At 41.7% G+C, this 18,338-nt stretch overlaps 4 protein-coding genes across 5 annotated transcripts; 2 read left to right on the top strand and 2 right to left on the bottom strand.

Moving 5' to 3' along the window:
* The first annotated feature begins 6,811 nt into the window (after positions 1–6,811).
* On the top strand, positions 6,812–7,441 carry LOC117898586 (mitochondrial import inner membrane translocase subunit Tim10B). Its single transcript, XM_034808134.1, has 3 exons — positions 6,812–6,967; positions 7,025–7,120; positions 7,180–7,441. Exons 1-3 carry the CDS (start codon positions 6,947–6,949, stop codon positions 7,429–7,431), a joined length of 369 nt encoding a protein of 122 aa, XP_034664025.1. The 5' UTR covers positions 6,812–6,946; the 3' UTR covers positions 7,432–7,441.
* Positions 7,442–7,531: 90 nt separating this feature from the next.
* Positions 7,532–8,628, top strand: LOC117898550 (L-seryl-tRNA(Sec) kinase). The gene has a single exon (XM_034808035.1). The coding sequence runs from the start codon at positions 7,565–7,567 to the stop codon at positions 8,411–8,413; it is 849 nt and encodes a 282-aa protein (XP_034663926.1). The 5' UTR covers positions 7,532–7,564; the 3' UTR covers positions 8,414–8,628.
* LOC117898580 (coiled-coil domain-containing protein 86) lies at positions 8,549–9,208 on the bottom strand. Its single transcript, XM_034808122.1, has 2 exons — positions 8,976–9,208; positions 8,549–8,911 (listed from the first exon to the last, which is right to left on the bottom strand). Exons 1-2 carry the CDS (start codon positions 9,122–9,124, stop codon positions 8,620–8,622), a joined length of 441 nt encoding a protein of 146 aa, XP_034664013.1. The 5' UTR covers positions 9,125–9,208; the 3' UTR covers positions 8,549–8,619.
* Positions 9,209–12,626: 3,418 nt separating this feature from the next.
* LOC117898460 (solute carrier family 25 member 40) lies at positions 12,627–14,694 on the bottom strand. Of its 2 annotated transcripts, XM_034807894.1 has the most exons (5): positions 14,314–14,691; positions 14,043–14,212; positions 13,467–13,979; positions 13,332–13,413; positions 12,627–13,256 (listed from the first exon to the last, which is right to left on the bottom strand). In XM_034807894.1, the coding sequence occupies exons 1-5, from the start codon at positions 14,480–14,482 to the stop codon at positions 12,967–12,969; spliced, it is 1,224 nt and encodes a 407-aa protein (XP_034663785.1). In that variant the 5' UTR covers positions 14,483–14,691; the 3' UTR covers positions 12,627–12,966. The 2 variants fall into 2 exon arrangements, with proteins under 2 accessions (XP_034663785.1, XP_034663776.1); XM_034807885.1 differs by having other exon boundaries at positions 12,627–13,413; positions 14,314–14,694.
* Between the last annotated feature and the right edge of the window lie 3,644 nt (positions 14,695–18,338).

The following is an 18,338-nucleotide window of genomic DNA, read 5'->3' as shown; positions in this document are numbered from 1 at the left end:
AGATCCGACTGAAATGCTACCCTTCAACACAGCCGTAGTAGCCACAATTAGAACCGAGGACGAAGAGCCAATCTACTCGTAAATGTACCCCTTCCCTGTAGGACCCACTGATTTCGTCAATGACGAAGTGAAGGACCTAAGTATTGCGGAACAAAATCATTCGGCCTTCCAGGTCTCCGTACAACAACCCCATATGGGTTGTTGGGAAGAAAGGCACTGACGACTCGGGCTCAAGCAAGAAGCGGCTAGTCATAGACTTCCGCAAGCTTAACACAAAAACCATACCAGACAAGTACCCGATGCCTTGTATCTCCATGATACTTTCAAATCTGGGGAAGGCAAGATACTTCACTACCCTTGACCTGAAGTCAGGATACCACCAAATCACGTTAGCTGAACGTGATCGTGAAAAGACCTCATTTTCAGTTAACGGAGGCAAATATGAGTTCTGCCGTTTGCAATTTGGTCTCAGGAATGCATCAAGCATCTTTCAACGGGCCATCGATGACATATTACGGGAGCATATCGGTAAGATATGTTACGTGTATGTTGACGACGTCATCGTATTCTCAAGAAGTGAGGCGGATCATGTCAGAGACATTGACACCGTGCTTGGCAGCCTCCACGACGCGAACATGAGGGTGTCAAATGAAAAATCCCAGTTCTTCAAGGGACAAGTGGAATTCCTTGGCTTTGTGGTGTCAACCGAGGGCACGAGAACAAGCCCCGATAAAGTCAAGGCTATTCAGGAGTTTCGAATACTCTCCACCCTGTTTGCCGTAAGATCATTCCTGGGTCTGCCAGCTTCTACAGATGTTTTATAAAAGACTTCGCTCAGATAGCAAGACCTATCTCTAGCATTCTGAAGGGAGAAAATGGTAAGATCAGCAAACAACGCTCGAAAGCCATTCCCATACAGTTTGATGAGGTTCAGAAACAGGCCTTTGATAAACTTAGGAACATTTTGGCGTCGGAAGACGACTTCAACCAACCGTTCGACCTAACCACTGATGCCTCATCCAGTGGCATCGGGGCGGTACTGTCGTAAAATAATAGACCCATAACCATGATTTCTAGGACTCTGAAAGACAGAGAACTAAACTATGCCACCAATGAAAGAGAGCTTCTGGCGAAAGTCTGGGCCCTAGATACGCTTCGTCACTACCTGTACGAAAAGAGTGACATCAACATCTACACAGGCCATCAGCCATTTTCGTGGTTTCAGATAGAAACCTCAATTCCAAGATAAAACGTTGGAAGGCGAGAATTTATGAATGCGGCGCAAGGGTCTTGTACAAACCAGGCAGGGACAATTACGTAGCGGATGCGCTGTCACGACAAAACATCAATGCGTTAGAAAGCCAGAGTCGATCCGACGCAGCAACAATTCATAGTGAAGCCTCGCTCACTTACGTAATTGAGGCCACAGACAGACCAGTAAACTGCTTCAGGAATCAGGTAATCCTGGAAGAGTCAAATACCCCTTCCAAGCAGTTTCACATCCTCTTCTCCGAAAAGACCCGTCACAAGATCGACTTTGCCTGTCGAGACACACTTCTTGCGTCCATCAAGGAAGTGGTAAAGCCTGGAGTCGTTAACGCCATTCATTGCACTCTGCCAACTTTGGCGTTTGTACAAAACGATCTAGTAAGAGCCTTTCCGGACACAAAATTTCGATTTTGCAAGACCTTGGTGAGGGACATCACCAACGACGGGGAGCGAAGAGAGATAATGACAGCTGAACACAATCGGGCGCACAGGGCAGCCCAGGAGAATGTGAAACAGGTACTGCGTGATTATTATTTTCCAAAGATGGAAAAAATCGCAGCAGAAGTGGTGATAAACTGCAGGATATGCCAGAAAGCCAAGTATGACCGGCACCCTAGGAAGCAAGAGTTAGGGGTGACTCCAATTCCGGCAAGGGTAGGCGAGTTGATTCATATCGACATTTTTTCCACTGCAGGGAAGTACTTCCTCACTGCAATTAACAAATTTTCGAAGTTTGCAAAACGCAGCAGATTGTTTCACGCACGATCACAGACGTGAAAATACCAATTTTAAAATTGGTAAACACCTTCCCAGCTATTAGAACCATCTACTGTGACAATGAGGCAGCTTTCAATTCAGAGACCATTCGGTCTTTATTCGGTCAGCACATCAAACGGACAAGTGGAACGCTTCCATAGCACCCTCTTAGAAATAGCCAGGTGCTTCAAATTGCAACGCCAGGTGGACGATACGGTTGAACTAGTTATTCTAGCGACCATCGAATATAATCGAACCATCCACTCTGTCACAAACAAGACACCTATGGATGTGGTCTACGCAAGTTGCGACCTTGGGGAAGAAATTATGTTGAAGTTAATAAAAGCACAACAAGAACAGCTAGATAGGAACAACCCGGCCAGGCAAAATAGGACCTTGGATGTAGGCGAGCAGGTCCTGGTGAAAACCAACAGGAGGTTAGGGAACAAACTAACTCCCCTCTGCGCCGAACAAAAGGTAGAGGCGGACCTGGGAACCACCGTTCTTATTAAAGGGAGGGTGGTCCACAAAGACAATTTGAGGTAGGTAAGGAGTTAGGTCTGGGAAACCAGGATTCATAGCACTAAGTTCAAGTCCACTAGGACAAGTTATAGTAGGACTAAAGAAAGTATAGTAAATAAGCCGTTGTGTTTCTCATTTCTTATAGGTCGCCCGTTGAATATTTCTGCCTCCTAACAGTCTTGACCTTGACATCCACGGCCGACTCAAAGCTGACAGACTACACACACGCAGACTACATCCCCATAATTGACGGACGGACAGTAATATGGAACCTTCTACATCCAACACTCCACGAACTTGACAGAGTATGACCGATGCATTCAAGAGACAATAGAAATGACTGGCGTTTTCCCTCAGACACACATGAGGCAAATATTAGAGACAGACACGAAACACCTACTGACGTTAACTGCGGCTTTAGGAGTTCATCACAGGCATGCGAGGAGTTTGAATGTCCTGGGGTCAGCACTGAAGGTAATCGCAGGGACTCCGGACTTCGATGACTTATAACAGACAAGACAAGTCGAGTATGATTTAATAAATGCAAACAATAGACATATAGCCATAAATTCAAGGAGTCAACCACAGATAAATGCCCTTACCGAAACCGTTAACCAATTATTAAAAGTAAACAAGCAGGAAGAAATTAACACTGCCCATCTATATGAAACACTCTTAACTAGAAACAGAATGTTGACGCTCGAATTGCAGAACTTAATGATCGCCACTACGCTGGCTAAAGAGAATATCGTGAATCCGGCTATCATTGATAGCGATGACGTAGAGGCGATTTTGAGGAAAGGTTCCACCGATATCAGTGTAGCCCAACTTTTGGGCGCTGGTAATGTGAGGGCACTAGCTAATAAGGAATTATTCATCTTTGTAATTGAAATGCCTAGACCTAAGCTCATTTATAAGAAAATAACCATCTACCCAATCGCACACGAAGGCGTAACGATCCATCTACCTGAGGACGTTATAGCAGAGTGCGGCAGCAAGATCATCGCTGTCTCATCATGCAAGGGGCCCCCATCATTAGCCTTCTGCAAGTAGGCACCGGCGAATAGCTGCGACCAAGAACTGCATGCTGGCGCTATGGCTCACTGCGACACCCAGCCGAATAACCTGCCCCCGATCTTGGAGATAGTTGAGGGTATCGTGGTAATCAACGACGCCACCGCCATTGTGACCACCGACGACGGCCCCGAGCGAAATGTTAGGGGAACGTACTTGGTAACCTTTGACCAAGTCGCTCACGTCAACGGGACAAAATACATCAACTTCAACAATGCGCCAAAGAGAGTACCCGGCGTAGCTACCTCGGCGAGGATTAATGTCACCCGCCACCAAACGCTGTTGAGCCTGCCGTATCTTCACAAGCTGAACGAGGAAAATCTGCAGCACCTGACCAAAGTCGAAACAAACCTTACGATCGGTCCCGTACTGGCCGCTGTCGTGGGCGTGGCCGTGTGCGCTGCACTAATCGGCGTTTCCTGGTGGATGCGGCGCAGGCAGCAGAAGGGTAACACCGTCGCTATCGAGCAGATTCTGAAGAGCATTAGCTTGACCGAGGACGGTCAAGTCTTGAAGGAGGGAGTAGTTAACAAGAGTTAACTAAATTTACCACTGGGTGGGAAGAATTCTGCATTATAGTAAAATGAGCAATTTCGTCACCCGTGGGATCGCCGTCGTCGCGATCGTCGGATGCCGGCCGCCACTGGACACCACACACGAGGCGCAAGCTGAGTACTTTTGCTGGGCAGCGACGAGTGCCGTGCCCGGCAGCTAAGGGTCCGCAGCTGGGAAGTTTAGAGTTCTTAAGTTAGTTTTTGATATTCAGCCGAGTGGCAATGACATGTAACGTCTCGCCTTGCGAGCATTAATCACTCCTTACATTCATTTGATAAATACAATAAATAAATAACACTTTGTAACTCCCGTGTTATATCTAAACATTACTTGTACATATGTAACGCACATAAGGACGCGTTTCCGACCCCATAAAGGATATACATATATTCTTGATCATCATCAATAGCCAAGTCTATATAGCCATGTCTGTCTATCCGTCCGACCGTCCGTCTTGTTGAGCGCCTGGATCTCAGAGACTATAAAAGCTAGAGCTACCGAAATTTGTAGTGGATACCTGCACCCCGTCCAGAGGCTTTGGTTATTTTGTGCACATTCTCTCACTCCACACTCTGCTTCGTGCAGTGTGTGGCTCTAGGGGAGGGGGCCGAGCTAATAGAGCGTGTTGGCCTGAGAATTTATGTAGATGTAGATGTCAGATGAAGAAAAAATGTAAAATTTGACAACTGCTAAGGTACAGATGTAGTACTGCGTACTGGGTATACAAGTTGTGACGCGTAAGTAGCGTCTAACACGTCCCTTCTCGTTTTTTTATAGTTTTATCTTCCCATTATACCCCAAATGCAAGGGTGTATATTTAAAAAAAACTTTCCAGTTTAAACGCCTGTAAAATCTGTAAAAATTATACAATTTGTTTACGCCAAATTAGCGCAAAGGGCTTATGGCCGGGAGTAGTATGATTGAACGCAAAGCGACTGTCGCAAAAACAAAGTTTTGTTTTTCCTTTTCAAGTCTGCTTCGTAATTGCATGTGTACGGTGACACATACATATGTATATACATGATGGCAATGCGTGTATCTATTCTCTACTTGATATGCGTTTTCATTTTTAGCGCTTGAGACGTTTGGCATTTTTGTTTTGCTTCTAAGCTCACATACCATTCCAAATGAATACCCTCAAGACTTTATGAAGAAGCTTGCCCCACAATAACAAAATAAATATATTTTGTGTGACCTTTATATGCTTTATATAATATAGGATGAAAGGGGTAACGGATATAAACATCTGAAAATGTATACAAATAATGAATAACGGCAATTTACGTCGGGTTTAATATTACATTTTTTAACCCAAAGAGACCGAACACTTTCGTTTTTTGGAAATTTGAAAAGTCGTACAGAAAAATGCTCGCTGGCATTCCTGTATCCTTGCAAGCAGGACTCCATAATACACCTGGCTCCAACTTGTCAATGGTCCTTTTTTGGTATTTCCATTTTAATTATTACACAATTTGTTTTTTAATTAATGAATAAGTACCTAAGTCATAATATATATAACTATGTATGTATATGTGTATGTATCTAATATGTAATATTATATTGATATGAATAGTATATGGATATGGTATGTACTTATATTATAATTGAATAATAGGAAATGAATAAGATGTGTATATATGTATGTATGTACATATGTAGGTTATAATAGGATATTTATATAAATGAGATATGTATGTTCATATGTACTATAAGAATATAATAATAATATTTCGCAATATCGCAAAGGCACGCTTGAAATCGACTTGTCGCAATGAAATCCAGCAAAGAAATGACTTGCCATCGGAAGAGCCATCATCATCAATGTATGTATTTAAAAATGTATGTATGTGTAACCGCACACAAGAGACTACGAAAGCGACTTGAAAAAAAACGAAAAGGGACGTGTGAGACGCTTCTTACGCGTCACAACTTTTATACCCGGCACTCAGTACTACATCTGCACCTTTGAAATTTTCCATTTTTTCTTCATCTGTCATCTACATTAACAACACTGCTCACTCCAACACGCCTTTTTAGCTCGCCACCCTCCCCGTGAGCCACACATTGCAGAGTCAGGGCAGAGACGCGGCAGAGGCAGAGACGTGTCAGAGGCAGAGGCCACAAACTGCGCGAAGCAGAGTGTGAATGAGAGAATGTGTAAAAAAAAGCTGCGGGACGGGGTGGGTTTGGCCACTGCAAATTAATTTCTTCATTGTTGCTACAATAATGATCCAATCGGATCACCCAATTTGGTGATCTGATAGATATGGTCATTCCCTACGGAATGGCGTTTTTGTTTTCTGTTATCTTCAAAATTGTAGATTTGGGAGGTTTTCGCCCTTTTGCGGGGGCGGGGCTCATTTTTTAAATACACTTGTAACAGTGTGAGCATACAGAAGTCTGGACGGAAAGACAGACGGACGGACAGACAGACATGGCTATATCGACCCGGCTAATGATGCTCATCAAGAATATATGTATATACCTTGTGGGGTCAGAAACGCTTCCTTCTGTGTGTTACATTTTTCCGCACAAATTTACTCTTCGAAAACCGGGTATAAAAACTGAGAACTTGTGAACTATCGTATTCGACTGTTCTAACTGTGCTTTTATTACTCTCGATATACTATCGGTATATCGATATTCCAGTTTTGTGGGTAGGAAAGTATTCAGTCGGCTGTTTTCCCAAACGCAAAGATTAAATTTGGTAAATTTGAATTGTGTAATTTCTGTATTCAAACACAAATTTGTTGTAAGCATTGATTATTCGATGGATCCCAACTTGCGTAATGTAAGTACTGATAAATGATAGAATATTTGCGGTAGTCCTAACTACACTCGCTTTTAGCTGAAAGATTTTCTTACATTATACAATAAAGTCACTGAGCTGTGTTTTAGCCGATGCGTTGACAACCTCAATCAGCGCGAGTTGGGCGGCCAGGAGGTGAGTAAAGCTGTGCACTTGTTAATTCCCAATCCTCATCGAGTGCTACTCTCAATCAGGACAGTTGCGTGGACAGATGTGTCACCAAGTTCGCTCGCTTTAACCAAAGTATGATGAAAGTCTATGTAGATGTACAAACAACAATAAATACAAAGCGCATGCAAGAAGTTGAGGAGAATGCCAGAAAGTTGGAGCAACAACGAAAGGAAGACCGTCAAAAGGAGGAGCAAATTCAAAGGGAAGCCGTTACCGCTGGCACTTCTGTGTTGACGCCAATTCCTCCAGCCACCTCAGGAAATTTATCCATGTAACACTAGACTCGAGACGGTATGCCAAGCCGCAGCTGTTCCTTCTAATTTAGATAGTTAAATAAACCATAACGAACCATTCAAATAGAAACCAACACTCAAATACACACACGTTATACCTCCAATACGACACACGATGCCAGCCAAAATTTGCCTGCTTGCTCTCATTGGTCTGCCGGGAGCGGGCAAGTCTGCACTCAGTAACTGGGTCCTTACTAACAAGCAGGGTTCTCTGAATACATGTCAAATTGTTTACCTGTGCTACGACGACTACATCAATACGCGAGCTGAAGTGTCATATAGGGAGCAGCGGATGGTTATTCTGAACATTTTAGAACAGCTAATACTTTATATACAAGGTGCCGCAGATTACCCACCACAAGTTCGCCGACCGACCATCAATAGGAGCAACTGTGACTACCTTATCTTGTGTGACGACAACTTTTATTACAGCAGCATGCGCTATAAGCTCTATCAGCTGTGCTGTACCTATGGCTGCATCTATTCCCAGATTTACATTGCGACCCCATTGGCTTGCTGCCTTCACGCGAATTCAGCGAGGGGATCAGACTGCGTGCCCGAACTAGTTGTCCGTAAAATGAACGACCGCCTTGAGCCACCCGGCCATGACGCTTGGGAGTGCAATAGCCTCACACTTCCAAATTTTGATACTGAATCTGTGTCACATTTGATTTTTCCGTTCATCATAAAATTATTCCATTTCCCAACGCTACTGCCCCCTCGCATCCGTTCCCCCACGCAAACACAGATAAAGTCCCCAGCACATTGCCTGGATTTGGCACTGCGGGCAAGCATAAACGTGCAGCTACAGACTCTGGTCGAGGCAAATGCTAAGAAATTACTCAGTATGGAATTAAATATGAAACGAAAAGAAATATTAATACAATTTCGGGCTAAAACGAACGGCAAGCAAACAGATGCTGATGGTTTGAATTTGAATTACTATGTAAATCTGTTGAAATAAACTAATTCTGGTTGTATGGCACACATTGATATGGAAATACATGGTTATTTTTTTACATTTACTTCTACAGTGGGACTCAGGGATTGGACTCAACGCTGCACAAAAAGTTTATAAAACAATTTATGTATGTACAAATATTATTAAAACTATTTATTTAGGCAATAAATAAATTTACATTTACATAGGGTTTCCTATGCATTGACGACTTAAACTACCTTCACTTGGCTTATGTCGCGCTTCTCAATCATACGCATCTGGTTTTTCTTCATGCGTTTAATCTTTGAAGGATTCTTAATAACTTGTACGATTTCTGAGCGACGCTCGTTGGCCAAGCGACGCTCTGCGTTTTCCACGCGACGCTGGTGACGTTGAACGGCTGCTTCCTTCCTTTGAGTCTTAATTTCCTTTGATTTATCCTTAATGTTGCGCAATTCATCACGCAGGGCCGTCTTTTTTTCAAACGACAGGCGGTTTACGCTTTTCTTAATTGTGCTGAATCTAAACAATAAAAAAAAAATTAGTTTATTTGATGATTTATGTCCCGCTGCAGCCAAGTCCTCACTTTTGTTTCGGAGTTTTCCAGGGCCGATTGGATTTCGGTTGACCTCGTGGCACATTCGCCTGAAGCTGCGTTTTTTTAGTATTCGGCATTTTCTGTGGTATGGTTCTTGCGCTTGCAGCATTCGTTGTCTCAGCTACGGCTTTGCTCATTTCTAAACCTTAAATTTCTTGTTTTTTGTCAAACAAATGAATCTAAACAATGCAAACAGTGCACGTGTTAGTTAGTTGATCGATATATCGATTAAATGTATTCAATAATATGTTATCGATATGGATATACTGTAGATATGGATATACCAGAAAACTTACCCAATTAAATACTTACATCGCTAAGAGAAAGGAGATTTGGTTTATCTTTTGTCGACAGAATCAAGACACGAGGAAGCAAACAATCAAAATAGGCGCATTCGGGCTGAAAAATAGCATTTAACGAAGACGATTTAAAACTTATGAACGCAGTCGAACGAAAACTGAATATATGTACATTATAATTTATTAATCTAATACTCGTTACTCATTTTATCAATTTATAAGGAGATAAAACACATGTTTATTGCATTTCTGTCCCGCTGGTTTCTTTTCCAGCATCTATTGGTGTTTATTGTGTTCGGATCTGATTACTCGTCTACTAAAAGCTAGACGAGTACTCGGCTTAAATTTTGTCAGAATGTGCCATATATGTATATCTCTCGGTGCGTAATTTAACCAAAATGGGCAAAGTGCATGCTCTACGGTCACACTCTTTTGAGTTTATTACCAAAAGGAAATCAACTTAAAACATTTTGTTACCAGCCCAGACGGGTCCGCGTCTTGGCAACATGAGCTACAGGCGAAGTTATTAAGCAATTTAAAAATGCGAATATATTCAATATATTCTTAGTCATCGTTGGTAATTTTTTCCTTTTTCGCATTTACGATAGCCTCAAGCTCTTCGAAATGACCGGTGATCATTTTTCTTTTAATTTCAGCGGCATTTTTGCCTCCATTTTTTGTAGACTTTACGCTTTGATCGCTAGGTAGCTTCGCGGAACATAAAACAAATGTATCTTGTCCGAGCTGCTCGAAAAATAACATAAGCTGATTTTCTAGGATTCATCGGCCAGTTTTTCTTTCGATCTAAGTATTTCCCGGCGTACAGCCGCTAGAAAGTAGTTTGTGCGCGAAAATATTTCTTATTGGTTCCAAACGAATATCATCCCTAATTTTTCTAGCGGCCCAAAGGCAGGAGTGTATTATTTCAGAGTGAATATGGAGTTTAGAAGACATAAATGCACTTTGACAGAAACTCAATAAAAAATGTTTCTATCTCCTTCTATATATATCTGCGATTCGGCGACAACAAATATAGCGCATGTGAGTACTATGCTTAAATTGTTTTTCCAACACACAGGTCTGATTTCTTATCGTTTCCATTTGAATTGTATCCCTGATTCGGTCGATAAAAAATGAAGCTGATCTGTGTACTGGGCCATAAACTGAGTTAAGTCTATCATTCCTTTTTATACCCGGTACTCGAAGAGTAAATAGCGTAAATTGTATTTGTGCACAAAGTGAATGTATGTAACGCACAGAAGGAAACGTCTCCGACCCCATAAAGTATATATATTCTTGATCAGCATCAATAGCCGAGTCGATTGAGCCATGTCTGTCTGTCTTTCCGTCCGTCTGTCCGTCTTGTTTGTCGGCTAGTTCTCAGATACTATAAGAGCTAGAGCCGCCAAATTTTGCATCCAGACTTCTGTATGCTCACACTGTTACAAGTGTATTTCAAAAATGAGCCCCGCGCCCGCAAAAGGGCGAAAACCACCCAAATCTACAATTTTGAAACTAAAAACGCCATTTCGTAGGGAATGACCATATCTATCAGATCATCAAATTGGGATCCGATTGGATTATTATTATGGCCACAATGAAGAAATTAATTTGCGGTGGCAAAACCCAAGTCGTCCCGCAGCTTATATTTGTTTTTTGCATTCTCTCATTCACACTCTGACTCACGCAGTGTGCGGCCTCTGCCTCTGACACGTCTCTGCCTCTGCCGCGTCTCTGTCCTGACTCTGCAGTGTGTGGCTCTAGGGGAGGGTGGCGAGCTAAAGGAGCGTGTTGGCGTGAGAAGTGTTGTTGATGTAGATGACAGATGAAGAAAAAATGTAAAATTTGACAAATAACCGCTAAGTTGCAGATGTAGTACTGAGTGCCGGATATAAAAGTTGAGACGCGTAAGAAGCGTCTCACACGTCACACGAGTCATCTACATCAACAACACTACTCACGCTAACACGCTCCTTTAGCTCGCCACCCTCCCCTAGAGACACACTTTGCAGAGTCACAAATACAATATACCCTATTTACTCTTCGAGTACCGGGTATAGAAATGTAAAATTTGACAAAACACCGCTAAGGTGCAGATGTAGTACTGAGTGCCGGGTATAAAAGTTGTGACGCGTAAGAAGCGTCTCACACGTCCCTTCTCGTTTATTTACTCTAATTACCTATTAGATAAAAAAAGAAGTACTGAAATGTTTTTGTTATCAAAGTACACACTATAATTTAACAAGTTAAAACTTTGCCTCCTTTATTGCTTTAACCTTTATTTACAGACGAATGACGTATTTAGGAGACCAAATATGAAGTATTTTGTTTATTTACTCATAAATTACCTACATATGTACCATAAATTACATATGTACATATTTACGATTAAATAATAGAACAAATTTTGAAAATGTTGAATATTGAAAATAAATAATATACATGAAGTCTGTTTTCATTATTTCAAAGAATAATTCTGATTTATGTATTTTTTCCATGTTGGTGGGACTATCCCCATAGTCTGGTGGCCTGGTGAAGGTGTTTCATGCTTGCAATTTAACTTAAAACAACAAACAAAAATAACTTGAAACAAAAAAATCTTTTTTGAGGGAGAGGTACAGACCGTTACTCACAAACACATCTCCCAAACGGAGCGACTAGTTTGTATAAAATTGTTGCTGTATATTTAGTAGAAATGCCAATAGGTGGTAGAGTTGTTCACAATCGTACCACTATCCACTTTTTTTAGTCGGGATTTTATTACCTTAAGATGAGCATGTACATATGTATGTACATATGTAAATATGAATATGATTTGACAGAGTCAAAGTATAGCCTAAAAGAGCCTGGAAGTACCAGTTACCAGCGCGACATAGTCTTTGGTTGCTGTGAACAATGCTTATTCAAAAGTTACAATTGATGCTATGGACAAAGAAAGTCACCATTGCCGTGCGCTCAAATTAAAACATAAGTCAGATGCTATGGAGTGCTCACCAGAAACACTGCAAGTACCTGCAATTAAAATACACCACCAAAAACTATTTAACGGCTTCATCATCGGAACGGATCCATGGATACTGCAGAGCAGAATTATCTAATCCAAACTTATTCCTGAACAATAGCAATAGTTCACAATACCGCGGAAAATGAATTGCCGTGTCATATATGTATGTACATATGTATGTATGTATGTACATTTGTCAATATATACATACATATGTGTCCGTCTGCTTGCATCTAAAATTACCATATTTCTCTAAAACAAGAATATTCAAAATGCTAAATAGCTATTTATGCTTCTATGATTCAAATTATAATTCAAAATAATAAATTGAATTAATTCAAATTCAAACAATATTTTGGTTGGGCGAATTTTATTATTTTTTTGTATACGCTCAAAGACTCTAGGGTCTTCATTATCTATTGAGACGTATGGTTTACCGTTAAGTTTCCAAGAGATAACGTGTTGTGTTTCCTCTGAATCCGTAATAACATATTATCCATGAGTTGTTCAAACATAAAATAAAATGTCTATTTCACTATAGGATTTGACGTTTAAATTTAAATTGTCCGATAGCAGCCAGTTAATTCAGGCCGAGCGATTCGGTTGCATCTTTGGCATAATCTACATATTTATATACATATGTACATACATTCAGAAAGAGTGCGGAATTACGACGCTAGTTGAACCTGTCACACTTCTCTGGGGTTGATTCCGAGGCATGGGCAGTCTTTTGCCTCCGATTGCGTGGTTGTGTCGCGAGAAGCGCCTCATTGTGTTGGTCGACATTGTAATGGTAGAAGAAGGACTTGCCGTATTCGAAGGATGAAATCATGATTGCACATGCGGGCGCCACCTTGAAGAGACGCGGTCCGAGTCCAGCGAAAATTCCGCGCACACCGCCCAGGCGGTATATGCTAGACAGGCGGGTCATCACCGACTTAGTGGCCACATTTTTAGGTAGATTATCTGCCGTAATGCAAACAGAACCATAGTCAATGCGTAGGGATCTTGTTGCAGCGTCCGAGATAGCAATAGGCCTACCTGTGAATATAAATTTCTCTCCAAACTCGATTTGCTCATGGGTTTTAATCACATCAAACGGTGTGGTAATCATGGCAGCGACCTAAAATATTTAACGTTCGATTAAAAACCATTAAATGCAAGCTCATTACATACCGAGCCCGATATTGCTCCCGCTGCGAAACTGAAGCCGAACGTTGGTTCGACCACATTAAAACTGCTTTTAAGGTACTCGTAACAGGTCCAGTAGATGCCCGAAAATGGGACATCGCGTAGTATTGTTGGCGGCAGTCCACGCCACAGCCCAACAAGTCCCTGGGACTGAACCACCTGGCGGATGGTGCCGAACATTTCAGCGTGCGTCATCCTCTGGGACTGCATTTTGGTGCGTATCAATTCAACAGGACTGACGCAGGTCACTGCTAGAATGCGAGCTGTCACGCCCGCCATCAAGGGAACAAGCATTGGAATGTCACGGACATCGGCTGTGTTTTTAACTGGGTCTATGCTTGGCAAGTACTTGTAATGGAAGTCCGTAAAGCGAGCTTTCAATTGTTCGTAGGCCACAAAGTAGATTATGGTCGAGGGCAAGGCCGAGATTAGAGTAGGACTCAGTCCAGACCACAGCGAAGGAACTCCCTCTGAGCGACTTATCTTAATGAACGCGTCCTGCAAAGTCCCAGCAAACATATTTATACTGCATTTATTTATATGTATGCATTGCATACTTACAATGGTGCCAGAAAACTGCGGAGCAGGCTTGAACAGTGTGGGGTTAGGCGTGCCAGGACCGCATGGACAGATGTGATCCATGAGGCCGTTGCAATATAGAAAGCATTTATTCGAAAGCAGGGCCGACTGTTGAGCCTGCAAGCGTGTCTTGATCACATCCAAGGGTGTCACTGCAATCAATAATATAATGAATACCAGCAGCTTAAACATCATATTATATATACATTTACACAGTTAAATTTACAGTTATTGTACAATCACACAGACTTACTAAAACAGGCGGTCACCATGGCGCCAGTGCAGGCCGATGCTACTTGCTGAAGTGGTCGTATGCGAAATCTGGGATCTGTCATTTTCGCCTTTGAGTGGCTTCCCGCCGGTACTACTCCATATCTGCCTGCCGTTGCCGAAAGAGCCGCGCTTGGTTCCCTGATGGTCATGGTTCTTATTATACGCGAGACAACGTGTTCCTGGGTAAGCTTGTTGGGTGAGAGATGGTGTTTTCGGCGCACGTTGCAGGGTTGTTAATTTCATATATTGAAAAAATCTGGCAGTCAGGCAAGTCTCTTAATCATTGTGAAATTCCAGGTCCAAAATAACAGATTTTTACAGTCCGATTTGATTCATTCCGATAAGCGATGGTGATGCCGAACAGCTGTTCCAGCTTTTCGATATGCACAGTCGATCCTAATTTTTATACCCAGTACCATGAAGTAATTCCACCCTGTTTGCAAGTGCGACTGAAAGGGCTCTGCGCTGTAAGTGTGAGTGAAACGAAACCATCGTGTGATGGATTAACCCTTTGATGGCATGGGGGTTAAAGTTGCCCAATACGAGAAAATGAGTTTAAGTTATTTTTTTAAATTTGATTTTTTAATAAGCTACTTCTTGAAAGTAGTCGTTATTTGGCTTTTTAGTAGATTTTGTATTAATTATTAAAATTTTATTGGCAAAATTCGAAAAGTCATTTTCAGCGCGCATATGCTTAATATGGGGGTTAATAGGGTTGAAAAAAAATCGAAAAAATTCGTCCGCGCACAACCTTTTGCATGAACAATCGAGCACGCACTGAGCAATTATAGAAGGAGCAAACCCGAACGCCGACTCGTCGGCACCTCCTTATATACATACATAGTTACTTCATTCCCGGTACTCGAAAATGTTGCAGTCGAAGGAAATCGATCGGCAAAATACTGGATTTAGCAGTATTTTTTTTTTATGGTTGGTAGGGCGATAGGTGAAGGGGCAAGGCGATAAACGGTGCCGGAGAGAGAGAGAAGGAAAATATAAGAGAGGCTCGAAAACATTGCGGGATCCACGAGCCAGCTCACCCACACCCTCAAAGAAATGCCATGCCATGCCCTTGAACTTGGTTCAAGGGCAATAGAAGAGATGGGATAAACTGCATTGAGAGGGGCTGGATAGAGCAGCTACGCTAAGCAGGCAGGTAGTAGAAAAATAACCGTCGGCAAAGTAAAGCGTAAAAAGTGTGTGTGACCGTGGAGCACCAAATCTGGACCACTTTGAGGGATCACGGATATCAAGCTGACCAGCTGGACTAGCCAGAGGATTTTTACCCGCATCCAAGCAAAAAGTGAGTCCGCTAAGAGGGAGAAAGTTCCAACGATTAATATTGGAATAATCTTAGGGAAAAGATAGAGCAGGCTGGCCTCCTGGATTTGCCCAAATTTCCATTCCCCGGCCCGCGGTATTGGTCACACCCCTGCTCGGGCGCGAGCCCGCCTCAGCAGCGCCGCCAATAACAATAAATGAATTAAAATAAATACGCCACCTAAACACACACCGACAGATAAATAATACACAATTAAATGCGCCCACCATAAATACATAAAATAAATACACAAAAGCGACAACAGATAATTAATTAAATAAAAACGCCTACATAAACACATACACCTTAAAAACGCCCTGATATACCAAAATTCATACATAAATACCCATATAAATATATATCTATGTACATATGTATATATATAAAAGAAAGTCGTATTTGTTACAAAACTTATAACTCGAGAACGGCTGGACCGATTGCCATGGTTTTTGATTTGTTGGATTTGTTTTCGTCCCGAGTAGCAGAAGACATCTTAAAAACAACTTATGGCCTGTTTGTTACGGCCTTAAAGCCAAAACTTTGTTTTTTTCTGAAGACATCATGTGTGTGTTCAGAAATTTGTCTAAAAAAGTTCATTTGTTCATTTGTATTTGTTTAATCATATTTAATATTTGTTTTATTTATTTGTATAATTTTGTATTAATCATTTTAATACCAATGCCGCGTCCTAGAAGATCTAATCTTTCCCAGCGAAGCCGTAATGCAATTAGGCAACGGAATATCGCGAGTAAATTATCTGATGGAGAACGAGAAATTGCACGAGAACAGCGCCGCGTTAGTATGGAGCAAAGAAGGGCCTTAATTCGTGCTTCTCAAACACAAGAGCAAAGAGAGAGAAATCGTCGAGCTTTAGGAATGCCAGCGCCAGATCGCTGAATGAATGACGAATTTAATAGAGAATTGGAACGTGAACGTGAATATGATCCACATGAACTAATCCAATCAGTTCAAACGAATGTACCTCTGTTGAATCCTAAGCAGAGGGAAGTCTATAATACACTGATTAATGCAATTGATGATGGAAATGGCGGCCTTTTTTTTTTGGATGCCCCCGGTGGAACTGGGAAGACATTCCTCATGTCATTGATTTAGGCCACTGTACGTGCGAGATCCGAAATTGCGGTAGCAATTGCTTCTTCTGGAATAGCGGCCACATTGTTAGACGGATGCCGTACGGCTCACTCAGCGTTAAAATTGTCATTAAACCTTCAAACTACTGATCAACCGACATGTAACATTTCGAAAAACTCTGCAATGGCCAAAGTTTTAGTAGCATCAAAAATCATCATATGGGACGAATGCACAATGGCGCACAAACGCGCATTGGAAGCACTAGACCGAACATTAAAAGATCTGCGCAATGACTCGAGATGTTTTGGTGGTGCAATGATTTTATTATCTGGCGATTTACGACAAACCGGATATTCCCGGATATCATTGCTAACCACAAAAATACTAAATGGTTAAGTTCATTGGTTCATTCAAATTTGAATGAATACAGAGTACCTACGATTTGATTTTGAATTATAAGATTGAGGTCATCTGCATCTTTATTTTTAGCGGCCAAAATTGCTCGCTCTCTTAACCATTTAGTATTTTTGTGGTTAGCAATGATATCCGGGAATATCCGGTTTGTCGTAAATCGCCAGATAATAAAATCATTGCACCACCAAAACATCTCGAGTCATTGCGCAGATCTTTTAATGTTCGGTCTAGTGCTTCCAATGCGCGTTTGTGCGCCATTGTGCATTCGTCCCATATGATGATTTTTGATGCTACTAAAACTTTGGCCATTGCAGAGTTTTTCGAAATGTTACATGTCGGTTGATCAGTAGTTTGAAGGTTTAATGTAATGACTATGTAACAAACGAAGAAGAAGCCACTAATTATCCAACTGAATTTTTAAACTCCTTGGATGTGCCTGGTTTACCACCGCACAATTTAAAACTTAAAGTTGGCTCTGTAGTCATCATGCTTAGAAATTTAAACCAACCAAAACTGTGTAATGGAACGCGTTTGGTGATAAGAAAACTGATGAGCAATGTGATTCACGCGTCGATACTTAAAGGAAAATGTACAGATGAGGAAGTTCTTATTCCAAGGATTCCGATGATCCCAACGGATATGCCCTTTGAGTTTAAACGAATTCAATTTCCGATTCGTCTTGCCTTCGCCATGACGATCAACAAATCACAGGGCCAATCCTTGACTATTTGTGGCCTCAATCTAGAAAATGCATGTTTTTCTCATGGTCAATTGTACGTGGCATGCGTGTCGGCAAACCATCTGCTTTATTTGTTCTTGCGCCTGACCAAAAAACAAAGAATGTCGTTTACCACAAAGTGCTTGAATGAAAATCCTATTACCATCGCATTGGATCATTGCAACCTATAGAAGATGCACAGCATAAGTTCTTGCAAATATACTTCATGGGCAATATGGAAGAACAACTTGACAGGCGTCAAGGGATCAACACAGCTACGAAGAGAGCAATTCTCCAAGATCTGCAGCAAATGCTTCATGAACATCATGCATTGGTCAGGCTTTTCAGGACTGCTTTAGAGCGCATGCCAAGTGTTTGCAATTTGGTCAAGTCAATTAAATACATTTGCAAATATGTCACGAAAGGTTGCGACATGGCGGTTTTTGGTACTTTTTTGTTT

The sequence above is a fragment of the Drosophila subobscura genome, chromosome A, assembly GCF_008121235.1.
Source record: "Drosophila subobscura isolate 14011-0131.10 chromosome A, UCBerk_Dsub_1.0, whole genome shotgun sequence".
Classification (NCBI taxonomy): Eukaryota; Metazoa; Arthropoda; class Insecta; order Diptera; family Drosophilidae; genus Drosophila; species Drosophila subobscura.
Note: the sequence above shows the minus strand (reverse complement) of the source record. Positions and strands in the feature narration are given on the sequence as shown.

Bases quoted from the DNA above. Each gene is read 5' to 3' on its own strand.
- LOC117898460 (XM_034807885.1), bottom strand. From the start codon at position 14,482: ATGACCATCAGGGAACCAAGCGCGGCTCTTTCGGCAACGGCAGGCAGA. The intron at 14,213-14,313 runs GTAAGTCTGTGT...TATTGATTGCAG, and splicing joins CATGGTGACCGCCTGTTTTA to TGACACCCTTGGATGTGATC. The intron at 13,980-14,042 runs GTAAGTATGCAA...GGGACTTTGCAG, and splicing joins CGCAGTTTTCTGGCACCATT to GACGCGTTCATTAAGATAAG.
- LOC117898586 (XM_034808134.1), top strand. From the start codon at position 6,947: ATGGATCCCAACTTGCGTAAT. The intron at 6,968-7,024 runs GTAAGTACTGAT...ACTCGCTTTTAG, and splicing joins TGGATCCCAACTTGCGTAAT to CTGAAAGATTTTCTTACATT. The intron at 7,121-7,179 runs GTGAGTAAAGCT...ACTCTCAATCAG, and splicing joins GCGAGTTGGGCGGCCAGGAG to GACAGTTGCGTGGACAGATG.
- LOC117898580 (XM_034808122.1), bottom strand. From the start codon at position 9,124: ATGAGCAAAGCCGTAGCTGAGACAACGAATGCTGCAAGCGCAAGAACC. The intron at 8,912-8,975 runs GTGAGGACTTGG...TTTATTGTTTAG, and splicing joins TGGAAAACTCCGAAACAAAA to ATTCAGCACAATTAAGAAAA.
- LOC117898550 (XM_034808035.1), top strand. From the start codon at position 7,565: ATGCCAGCCAAAATTTGCCTGCTTGCTCTCATTGGTCTGCCGGGAGCG.